At 33.3% G+C, this 12,983-nt stretch overlaps 1 protein-coding gene across 1 annotated transcript in view; it reads left to right on the top strand.

Moving 5' to 3' along the window:
* The window catches only part of zranb1a (zinc finger, RAN-binding domain containing 1a), a 44,930-nt gene extending 36,374 nt beyond the window's left edge, over positions 1 to 8,556 (top strand). Inside the window, exons 9-10 of the mRNA XM_030121600.1 lie at positions 3,311 to 3,540; positions 7,451 to 8,556. Of these exons, the coding sequence (XP_029977460.1) occupies positions 3,311 to 3,540; positions 7,451 to 7,666 (446 nt within the window). The 3' untranslated portion in view covers positions 7,667 to 8,556. The remainder of the gene's footprint in view (positions 1 to 3,310; positions 3,541 to 7,450) is intronic.
* Positions 8,557 to 12,983: the final 4,427 nt, after the last annotated feature.

The following is a 12,983-nucleotide window of genomic DNA, read 5'->3' as shown; positions in this document are numbered from 1 at the left end:
AACAAACATTTTTTATGTTTTAGAGAGCAAACTATCCTTTAAAAAATGTGAATAACATGAAAAACCTGAAATGTTTTTAAAACAGTAAGTGCAATTTTAATAATACTAGAATAGAATAGAATAGAATAGAATAGAATGCCTTTATTGTCACCATACACATGTACAATGAGATTTAAAAAGCAACTCCTTTCAGTGCAAACATATGCATAGAATAAAAAACGACAGATTTCAATAATAAATAAATGCATCCTGAGATAAAATAGTTAAAATAAGTTATATATACAGTACAAAGTATTAAAAATTGCACAGTATTGTGGTCAGAATGATGTGATATTGCACAGAAGTAGTAAATATTGTTATATGGCAGTTTATCATTTACACATATCTATTACATGGATGGATCTACAAATACACAAAATGATTATTAACAGGCAGAATATTATGAAAATTGCACTTTTCTTAAGACATTTTAGGTTGTTGAACACTTTTTTGTAATTGTACTTTTTTTTTTTTTTAAAACACTAAAAACAAAAAATTTGGAGTTATTATTTACAGGTTATTATGATAGTATTTTACTGGTCTGGTCCACTTCAGATCATATTGGTTTGTATGTGGAACCTGAACAAAAATTATTTCAACATCCTTTATTGTTAATATTTTCAGTGTAATTTTTAGATTTTACAAATTCATCCCCCCCATACAGTTGTGGAAAAAATGATTAGACCATCAAAAGTCATCAAAAAAATGGTTGTGCAATCCAGTCCTAACTCCTGTGTGTATCATGTGACTAAAACAGACAGAAAAGAAAACATGGAATGTCTAAAAGCACTGTTTCTGTCAGTACAATGCCATAGATATTGATGTAAGAACTGAAGTGATTTTGGTTATTATCACGGAAACATGGAAAATGGATAGACATCAGCTGTGAAATTTTGTTATCATTATATTTGTCCAAACAAATGCTCTTATTTGCTTTCAAATTGTTTAATTATTTATGCCTGACTAGTGTCATACCTACTAATACTATTGCTTTTATTTGTTTGTTTATTTATTTATTTATTCTCAGATTGGGATGCATTACCTGGGACTTTGTAGGGTAGGGGGAGGGATGGGGTGGGTATTGTATATATGTTATATGAAAAATCCAAAAGTAGTATTTTTTTTCTTTTTTTTTAACTGTGATTCCAATAAAAAAAAAAAAAATTAAAAAAACAAAACAAATGCACCATTAGTTGTACCAGACATTAAAATGAACAAGAAATTGAAAACAAAGATGGTCTAATAATTTTCTTCCACGACTGTATGTTTGACACCCCCAGCTTGGAGGAAAAAAATCCCCCAGATCTGCACAAGTAAACAAAACTCCCCACCTGATTTGTTAAAGGAGTCCAATGAAAAGTTAATATTTGCTCATTTAAGCTTCTCGGGCTTAGTGAGTGTACTGACCAACAGCAAAAACCATGAAGTTTATCGTGTTCAAATCTAATTTGTCATAAGTTTACTCGAGACTCCATGAAATAAGGCCTGTAACTGTGTGGTCTGTGACTGTTTTTTTTTTTTTTTCCTGCACAAGGAGTCTCTCTCTCAGTCTTTTGGAAGTAGAATTTGGAAATAAACTGCAGTTGCTTATCTTATCTAATAACCCTTTTACACTTCATGACCGTCTAGTTTCTGCCTCAAAATTTGCTCCGTGTCTTTGCGCCCTGCCCCGACTGAAAAAAATCTGTCACTATATGTATATGCTCCACAAAAATGGAACACCCTGCCTGATAGAATTAGACTTTCCACATCAGTAGCCATTTTTAAAAACAGGTTAAAAACGTACCTTTTTTTCGACAGCGTTCTGTTGAGTCGCATGTGTGCATGTACGAGTTTAAGTGTGATTGTTTACTTGTACTTGCACTCCTTTTTATGATTGTTTTTTTTTTTTTTTAACTCTTTTTATTGAAATTAGAACAATGACAATATTAAAAAAAAAATTATATACAGTATCTGATATATGTGATGTCAGAACAAGAACACTACACCTGGACGCGCACAAAAAAAGGCAAGTTTTTTTTTTTTTATAGCACTATTCATACACAGGGTAACTCAAAGTGCATAACAAAGGCATAAAAAATCACAGAAGAAAAGAAAAAAAAAGCAAGACACTGAAGTTACGTTAAAATCAAAAAAAGGGAAAAAAAGACATCAGAGATGAAACGTGATTTTAAAATCCATTAACAGAATAAGAGAAAGATATGCATTACATTAAAATCATATATTAAAATTGACAATAGTGCTAAGCAAGACATTAAAATAAAAAAAGTGCATTTAAAAGACAAGATTGAAAAGAGTTTACTCATTACTATGAAACAGGAGTGTCAAACTCACTTTAGTTCAGGGGTCACATTCAGCCAAATTTGATCTGAAGTGGGCCAGACCAGTCAAATAATAACATAATAATATATAAATAACGTCAACTCCAAACTTTCCTCTAAGTTTTTAGAGCGAAAAAAGTAAAATTATGTGATGAAAATGTTTACATCTACCGACTATCCTTTAAAACAATGTGAATAACATGAAAAAACTGTAGTTTATGAAGAAAACTAAGTGCAATTTTAACAATATTATGTCTCAGTTTATCATTTACACATGTAAATGACAACTTACAGATCACAGCGGATCAGCAAATTCACAAAACATTTAATAACAGGCACAATATTGGTAAAATTGCACTTCAGACATTTCAAAATGTTCATATTTGTTCAGGTTATTTGTGTTTTTGTGAAATGATGGTTTGTTTTAGTGTAAATACCGTAAAATGACATGAAAATTTAAAGAAAAGAATGTGGAGTTGTGAGTATTTGTAGCTTATTATGATAGTATTCTACTGATCCGACCCACTTCAGATTAAATTAGTCTGTATGTGGAACCTGAACTGAAATGATTAATATCTTCAGTGTAATTTTTGCATTTCACAAATTCATCCCAGGGGCCAGACAGGACCCTTTGGCCACATGTTTGAGACCTCTGCGCTTAAGGGTAAAGCTGGAGCTTCAGTTTGCATTCATACTAGTCGTTTTTTGTTATTTTATTTTTTTTATGGTGGTGTATTTTCTGAGCTGTAAGTGGCTGCAGTGATCATGGGCTGCTCTCTGCTCACAAAGGCCCGGTTGTTTGCACTCAGCTGACGCGCCGCCACTCGTGATGTCGGCTCAGATCTTCGACTGCGGCGTTGTCTGGGTGTAATTTTAGCCGCGGGGCCCGTGGGCTCAGGCGTATCCCTGTCGGATGCGTCACCGGTCTGACTTGTTGTGCGTCCTCTCAGGTGTGTACCTGCCTCTGTTATGGGAGCAGAGTTTCTGCTGGAAGAGCCCCATCGCCCTGGGCTACACACGGGGACACTTCTCAGCCCTGGTCGCCATGGAGAACGACGGCTACGACAATCGCGGTGCGGGCGCCAACCTCAATACTGACGACGATGTCACAGTCACCTTCTTGCCGCTGGTGGACAGCGAGAGGAAGCTGCTGCACATTCACTTCCTGTCTGCACAAGAGGTACGGCCAGGACTCAGTATTTGGGTTTATTTACAACAGGAGGTATTTACTGGTTTTATAGGTTTATACAGTTCAATGTGAATATTTAGAAGACGAGCAGGTTTTTATAGGCCATTAGTTTAGTTTCAGATGACCTTTTTTAAGCTGTTTTATATGATTTCTAGGTATTTAATAAGCACTTTCTTCACAGTTTAATCAGAATCAGAGTATTTTATTAATCCCAGGGGGAAATAATTGGGTGTTACAGTCGTTCCGTTGAAGTAAAATAAAAAGTAGCAGGAAAGAAATGATCAATACAACAAAAAGGAGAAAAAAACTAAAATATATATGTATATTTTCCTTTTTTTGTTGTATTGATCACATATATGCTGTACAATATGTACTAGACCAGACCAGGGGTTCCCAAAGTGGTGTACTCGTACCCCCAGGGGTACTTGAAATTTTTTCTGTAAAAATACATTAACAACTTCTTTTATTATGTCAATATTTGGAAGGTAAGCAGGTTTTCTTTGGGTGCGTCAGACTACAGTATATTTATAGAATATTAGTGTATTATGAGACTACCTTTTATTTAACTTTCTGATGGACAGACGCTCATTACAACTGTAGTGGGTTTACCTTTAGCCACTACAACGGTGTGGAAGGGTTCAACCTGTTGTATTTTCAACGCGTGCATGAATGAATGTCTGGCTGGGTTTCTTTGTGTTTGGATATGTCAATCCATTTATTCTCCAATATTAAGTCCAAGACTTCATTATACTTCACAACTGTCATTCCATATACATTCTACAAATAAACAAAATAGGTTCTTTAACACAAAAGAAAACACTGTAGACGTCGACCAACTCAATCCGTGTATCATTCGGTCATTCGTTTTTCAATTTAAAACCAAAAATCTAAAACCAAAAAAACCACTTGTTTTTTTAGTTTTCATTTACAAAACCAGAATGAAAACCTGAAAACGGTTTGTTTTTCCATTTCCCAATTTTGTGCTCAAATGAAAAATGGAAAAAACTGATAACGACCGTTTCTTCTGATTTAGCTATTTTCAATATAGTTCAGTTGTCTGACCCAGAAGTAGTCGTTACTAGGGAAAACATAAACAAACGGAATCATGGCCGGACTGGAGGAATATTTTGCTATAATTAAGCAGCTGTTTGATACTTACGGAAGCGTATTGCATTCACACAAAAAATTAAATACGGCTCTTTTTTTCTGAATTAATTAATTCAGAAAAACAGAGCAGAATTTAATTTTTTTCAGAAAAGAGTATCTCGTTAATTCGGAAAATTCCGTTTGTTTACTTTTTCCCTAGTAATGACTACTTCCGGGTCAGACAACTTAACTATATTGAAAATAGCAGAATCGGATGAAACGGTCATTTTTCATCATTTCCATTTTTCATCTGAGCACAAAATTGGGAAATGGAAAAACGAACCGTTATCTGTTTTTCATTGTGGTTTTGAAAAAGGAAAAACAAAAAAACGAGTGGTCTTTTTGTTCTTTTGATTTGTGGTTTTAAATTGAAAAACGAATGAATGAATGATACTCGGATTTAACTCGATCTCACGTTTCCAATTTCACGGTCTGAAAATTGTTTGGCTGTCATCACACACACCGCCCACCTCACACAGCAGGTATATGTAAGTTTGCCACACCCATACCAACACCCTTTATAAACTGCACCTGTGGCAATCATCACAGCCACTCCCACTAAACAATTATTAAATTAAGGTCAAAATAAAAAAGAGGAATAAACAAACGAAAATGTATTTTGGCTCCAACAACAACAGAATGGCTGCATGACTGTTTGAAACAGACAAACCTATTTACATACACAAAGTGAGCATGAGCAGGCCTTTAAAGGAGTGATATTTTGCTTTTTAAAATGGAATTATTAATTTTAAATCATTTCCCAGTGGTCTACATAAACTCCACAGGTCCAACTTCAACCTTATTTCTGAGTAATGACACCAGAAAGGTCGTTTAGAGCGCTGGCCCTTTAAATGCACATGAGCCACTTCAGGCCCCGCCCCCTCCAGGTTGTTGGCTGTGCTGCTCTCTCCCGTTCAACCAACAACTGAACATTTTAGGTAATCGGGTTGAAGTTGGGACATATTTTCAGTTTCTACTACAACTGCTGGTGCTGTCAAACAATTACAGCGTACTCGGAGAAGTGTTCGTCGGAAGTCTTGACCTTATTTGTAGCGATGTCCCGATCTGGAATTTTTTGCTTCCGATCTGATTTTCTGCCGATACTAATCTGATACCAACTTTTTACAATAAAATTTTGATTTAAATTTGGAGTCATTATTTAGAGGTTATTATACTATTATTTTACATGAGATCACAATTGGGCTGAATGTGGAACCTGAACTAAAACAACTGACACCTTTGACTCTTAATAAGTTTCGTATAATTTTTGCACTTTCCTAATTCATACTGTGGGACAAATTAGAAGCTTTGGCGGGCTGGTTTTGGCCCATGGACCGTCTGTCTGTTACTTGTGGGTCAGGCCAATTAATTCCACAAAAGCCCTTCGGGTTGAAAAAACTCAACTTGCGCATCACGTTAAAGTGAAAGTGAAACCTGTTGACGTTTTACTAATTCCTCTAAGCCTCCAGCTGTTGTGCAGCTAATTTTCCTTTTCTCTGCCTTCAGAAACTTTAATTTGAGGGAGCAGGACGTGTGTTTACCCCCGCCCCAGAACCAGGTCCGGATCAGCCTGATGTCGTGGCTAAATTTGGGTCGGGACATCCGTACTTATATGTGCAAATGTCGTGACTTAACTAGTTATAGATGTAACAAATTAAGCAGGAATTAAAACAGGTTGTTGAAATCCACTCGATTTTTGCCGGAATTAATTCAAAGATAGTTTTGCGGCACCTGGAGTGTTCAAATTCAAACTGTATGAACTATTAGGGTCCAAATGCACAAATAAATGAACCAACGACTCATAAAAGTGGGTTTAGCAAAATATGAGCCCTTTAACATGTGGCTGAACAGATGTACCTAATAAAGTGGCCACTGAGCGTCAGTCAAAGCAATGAGTATAATAAATAAATCTGGATCATTAACGCTTTCATGCACGAATTATGAGAACCTTACTCAAGATATTTTTCCTGAGTGTTTTTATTCCTCTTTCGGCATGAAAAAAAAATTACGATCCAGCTTTTTTTTTGTTTTGTTTTTCTTTTAAAGGAGTTACAAAAATGTCCACTCAGTCAGACACCATGCTTTTAATTTTTTAAGCAAAAAACATGTATTTAAAAGTTAATATCAGAAAGTGATATGGAAAACTATGCAATAAAAACATTTTTATGCTGCTTATCAGATAATTTCCCACATTTTAAGACTAGTTATTATTCATTTCATGGAGATAATATGCAAAAAAAACCCAAAACAAAACGGTTTTGTTTGTTGATTTACACTAAAACATGTCACTGCAGATCAGGTTTATCAAGAACAACATAGTTACAGTAACAGTATGAATTGCACTGTATGGGATGATTGCATTTAGTGTCCACTGTGTTGGCTGATGTGCAATTACAACAACAAAACCCATGAAAATACAAGAGAACAGCTGGAGATTAACTGTCCGCTGGAGTGACCACTGTGCATGAAAGGGTTAAACATCAAACTCAAAGTAATGAATCAGTAAATGAAATGTGTGAATGTGTGATTTTCCCTCAAAGTCTGTGTTTTCTAAGACTAATAAACGTGGGTTTAGCAAAATACGAGCCCTTTAAAGTCTCAGAATGCAAAGGAAGGAACCGATGTAAAACAGCAAAATACAAACTCACAGTTCCCTGGTGTCGAGGATTAGTCGCCAGTCTCTTTTTTTTTTTTTTTTTTTTTTGCAATGTGGCGAATATCCCTCGAGTAACGGCGCTTTTGTTTTCGGCCTCAGATGGGCAACGAGGAGCAACAGGAGAAGCTGCTGAGGGAATGGCTGGACTGCTGCGTGACAGAAGGAGGGATGCTGGCGGCCATGCAGAAGAGCTCCCGCCGCCGAAACCACCCCCTGGTCACGCAGATGGTGGAGAAGTGGTTGGACCGATACCGCCAGATCCGCCCCTGTGCCTCTCTGTCCGACGGCGAGGAAGAGGACGACGAAGACGAGTGAAGGGAGGTAGAAAGACTGGGAAAACCCGACGACGCCCGAAGGCACCGCGGGGGGCGACCTTACTGACTCGTTTCACTTTTTCTCCCCCGTTTTTTTTTTTTTTTTTTTTTTCTTCCTCCGAATCGTGTAAATCTTGAACTCGTTATAATGCATGTGTTCTGTGAGCTCCGTGATAGAAAAGATACCAGCACCAACAAAACGAACCCTGGTTGTCGCTCCTACGAAAGCACATTAAGTCCATTTTAGTTCGCCTTTCTATCCTCCGAATCCCGTATTTGTTAAGAGAATTACTACCACAAGAGAGAAATACTAGTACATATAGGAAAATATACTGTATTTAAAGAACCCCTGAGCTGCACTAGATGAGAATTTTCATTTCCACTATTGCCTGACGGACATTTTTCGCTTAAAACCTAAAAGAAAGCAGATCCCCCGGTGTGTACGTTGAGGTTTAAAGAGCGCCTGTCCCCCCCCGTCCCCTCCTCCGATTTTTCTGACGTAGGATTATTTATTTGTTTAGAAGAGTTAGCGTGCGGCGGAGGCAGAAGTGGTGGCGACACCTTTCGTTCTGCCCAGTTTTATCTGTGTTGGGTTTTGATTCATTCAGTCTTGAAGTATTTTATTTTGCACAGGTAATACCTACATTATGTGAGGGCAGAAGGGGGAGGGGAGGAGGGGATTAAAAAAAAAAAAAAAAAGTACAAGTTTACTGACATTTTTTTGTGATTTATTAGCTGATGTTGATGTTAAAACTGGGGTGGTGGTGATGATGAAGATGATGATGATGATGATGATGATGAAGAAGATGGTGGGGTGGGAAAAAGAAAACCAAACACTCTGCCTCTTTCTATGGAGTGCGTTGATATTAAATTTGACTCACTTGCACCTTGTTTTTTGCTGTTTTTGCTTATTTATGTCTCGTGTCTGTGGGTTTGGGTGAAATGGGAAGGATGGCGCGTGATTGAGGTTCAGTTTTCACCGCGATGAAGAAAAACTGTGCATTTTATCGTCATATTTAAGTACCGGGATGTTTTTTCAGGGCAGTCATACATGGAGTTTTTGGCCAATAATTAATTAAACTTAGTTCTTTCTTAATATTAACCATGATGTGATGTTAAATGTCAATTTACTGTGGTAATATTAAAATTCAGATTTTTAACAAAGAGCACCAGAAAGTATTTCTAAAATGATATAAAACCCAAAATACCAACAAAATAACCTGACCTTTTGTTTGCTTTTATTCATTTTTGTCTCTTTTCCACCAGGTGTCAATATTATTATTCATTAAAATAAGGTTAAATCAAGATAATTATTATTTTCCCCGCTGATTTATTATTAGTTTTGTTTATAAAACGATGAAAAAGTAGCCTATACCGTGTGATATCCTTAATATTTTCAGTTTTTAGTTGCATGGAAGGTAAGAAAACAAAAAATATTCACATTTAAAATGGAATCTGACCTTTTTCTTCAGATTATTAAGTAATTTTGTGCATAAATCATCATAATTTTTTGTTTCTGTTCAATACGTTACTGCTGTTATTTATTTTTGTCTCTTTTCCACCAGGTGTCAATATTATTATTCATTAAAATAAGGTTAAATCAAGATAATTATTATTTTCCCCGCTGATTTATTATTAGTTTTGTTTATAAAACGATGAAAAAGTAGCCTATACCATGTGATATCCTTAAATATTTTCAGTTTTTAGTTGCATGGAAGGTAAGAAAACAAAAAAATATTCACATTTAAAATGGAATCTGACCTTTTTCTTCAGATTATTAAGTAATTTTGTGCATAAATCATCATAATTTTTTGTTTCTGTTCAATACGTTACTGCTGTTATTTATTTTTGTCTCTTTTCCACCAGGTGTCAATATTATTATTCATTAAAATAAGGTTAAATCAAGATAATTATTATTTTCCCCGCTGATTTATTATTAGTTTTGTTTATAAAATGGTGAAAAAGTAGCCTATACCATGTGATATCCTTAAATATTTTCAGTTTATAGTTACATGGAAGGTAAGAAAACTAAAAATATTCACATTTAAAATGGAATCTGACCTTTTTCTCCAGATTATTAAGTAATTTTGTGCATAAATTTAGCTCTTTTCCACTAGGTGTCAATATTATTATTCATTAAAATAAGGTTAAATCAAGATAATTATTTTCCCTGTTGATTTAATTATTAGTTTTGTTTATAAAATGGTGAAAAAGTAGCCTACACCGTGTGATATCCTTAAATATTTTCAGTTTATAGTTACATAGAAGGTAAAAAAAAAAAAAATCATATTTAAAATGGAATCTGACCTTTTTTCTTCAAATTATTGAGTAATTTTGTGCGTAAATCATCGAAATTTTTTGTTTGTGTTCAATACGTTACTGCTGTTATTCATTTTTGTCTCTTTTCTACCAGGTGTCAATATTATTATTCATTAAAATAAGGTTAAATCAAGATAATTATTATTTTCCCCGCTGATTTATTATTAGTTTTGTTTATAAAATGGTGAAAAAGTAGCCTATACCATGTGATATCCTTAAATATTTTCAGTTTATAGTTACATGGAAGGTAAGAAAACCAAAAATATTCACATTTAAAATGGAATCTGACCTTTTTTCTTCAGATTATTAAGTAATTTTGTGCATAAATTTGGCTCTTTTCCACTAGGTGTCAATATTATTATCCATTAAACTAAGGTTAAATCAAGATAATTGTTATTTTCCCTGCTGATTTATTATTAGTTTTGTTTATAAAACGATGAAAAAGTAGCCTATACCATGTGATATCCTTAAATATTTTCAGTTTATAGTTACATGGAAGGTAAGAAAACCAAAAATATTCACATTTAAAATGGAATCTGACCTTTTTTCTTCAGATTATTAAGTAATTTTGTGCATAAATTTGGCTCTTTTCCACTAGGTGTCAATATTATTATTCATTAAACTAAGGTTTAATCAAGATAATTATTATTTTCCCTGCTGATTTATTATTAGTTTTGTTTATAAAACGATGAAAAAGTAGCCTATACCATGTGATATCCTTAAATATTTTCAGTTTATAGTTACATGGAAGGTAAGAAAACCAAAAATATTCACATTTAAAATGGAATCTGACCTTTTTTCTTCAGATTATTAAGTAATTTTGTGCATAAATTTGGCTCTTTTCCACTAGGTGTCAATATTATTATTCATTAAACTAAGGTTTAATCAAGATAATTATTATTTTCCCTGCTGATTTATTATTAGTTTTGTTTATAAAACGATGAAAAAGTAGCCTATACCATGTGATATCCTTAAATATTTTCAGTTTATAGTTACATGGAAGGTAAGAAAACCAAAAATATTCACATTTAAAATGGAATCTGACCTTTTTTCTTCAGATTATTAAGTAATTTTGTGCATAAATTTGGCTCTTTTCCACTAGGTGTCAATATTATTATTCATTAAACTAAGGTTAATCAAGATAATTATTATTTTCCCTGCTGATTTATTATTAGTTTTGTTTATAAAACGATGAAAAAGTAGCCTATACCATGTGATATCCTTAAATATTTTCAGTTTATAGTTACATGGAAGGTAAGAAAACCAAAAATATTCACATTTAAAATGGAATCTGACATTTTTTTCAGATTATTAAGTAATTTTGTGCTTAAATTGACTTTATCATTGGCTACGTACACACAAATTAACTTTTTTCTCATAATTTTTAAGCATTTTAATTCCTTTATTGTAACTAAGATAATGTTCAATGGGACTGAAAGTAAAAAAGTATTTCCATTTATATTTTAGTCTAGAAGAACGTTAACTCTTCTAATTTTCAAGCAATATTTTCCTCCTATAACCCTTGAAAATAATCTGTTGTTTGTGTTCAATACGTTACTGCTGTTATTCATTTTTGTTTCTTTTCCACCAGGTGTCAATATTATTCATTAAAATAAGGTTAAATCAAGATAATTATTATTTTCCCTGTTGATTTATTATTAGTTTTGTTTATAAAATGGTGAAAAAGTAGCCTATACCATGTGATATCTGTGAATATCCTTAAATATTTTCAGTTTACAGTTACACGGAAGGTAAGAAACCAGAAAATATTCACATTTAAAATGGAATCTGACCTTTTTCTTCTGATTATTGAGTAATTTTGTGCATAAATTGTCTTTATCATGGGCTGTATACACACAAATTAACTTTTTTCTCATTATTTTTAAGTGCTTTAATTCCTTAATTGTAACTGAGATAATGTTCAATGGGACTGAAAGTTTTATATCTTAAAGTTAAAGAGTCAGAAAGTACCTTTATTCACATTTTAGTCTAGAAGAAGGTTAATTTTTGAGCAATATTTTCCTTCTATAGGCCTTAATAATATTCTTTTGTTCATGTTCAATACATTACTGCTGTAATTCATTAAGGCTCTGTTCCACTAGGTGGGAATATTACATATTAAATTGAAGGTAAGTGAAGATTATTTTGACTATAAAGGTAAATATAGTGATTATAGGCGGCAAGTAATCATTTTCTGCATCGAGTTAATCGAGTAATATTTTTGTCGTCGCATGATTTCCTTAACAACCCAATTATTTTCTGATTCAGGAAAGAAACCAGGAAATATTTACACTTAGGAAGATGACCAGAGCTGATTATTGATTAGGAAAATAGTTGATTATTGCTCTAAATTACTAATCTGTGCATAAAGTGTCTTTTATACACACACAGAATAACTTTTTTCTAATAATATATTCATTGTAACTGAGATAATGTTCAACAGGACTGAAAGTTTTACATCTTAAAGGGTCAGAAAATACTTTTATTTACATCTTAATCTAGAATAAGGTTACCTTTGTTTTGTTTTTTAGCAACAAAACAGTATTTTTCCTCCTATAACCCTTAATTATAATCTTTTGTTCATATTCAATACATTTCTGCTGTAATTCATTAAAACTCTGTTCCACTATTATACATTACATTAAATTAAATCAAGTATATATTGACTTTAAAGACAAATACAGTGATTGTAGGCGGGCAAGTAATCATTATTTTCTCTGTTGATTAATCGAGTAATAGTTTTGTTTAAAAAAAAAAAAAAAGGCGGAAAAATTACACTGTGTCATATCATTACCAGGATGAATATTTTCAGTTTCAGGAAAGAAACTAGGAAATATTCACACTTAAGATGACCAAAGCTGATTATTGATCACACAAATTAACTTTTTTCTAATAATTTATCAAGTTTTATATCTTCGACTTAAGACTCAGAAAATATCTTTATTTATATTTTTATTTTCAAGCAACTAAACAGTATTTTTTCTCCTATATCCCTTAAT

The sequence above is a fragment of the Sphaeramia orbicularis genome, chromosome 19 (genome assembly GCF_902148855.1).
Source record: "Sphaeramia orbicularis chromosome 19, fSphaOr1.1, whole genome shotgun sequence".
Classification (NCBI taxonomy): Eukaryota; Metazoa; Chordata; class Actinopteri; order Kurtiformes; family Apogonidae; genus Sphaeramia; species Sphaeramia orbicularis.
This window is presented reverse-complemented; position numbering and strand designations above follow the sequence as displayed.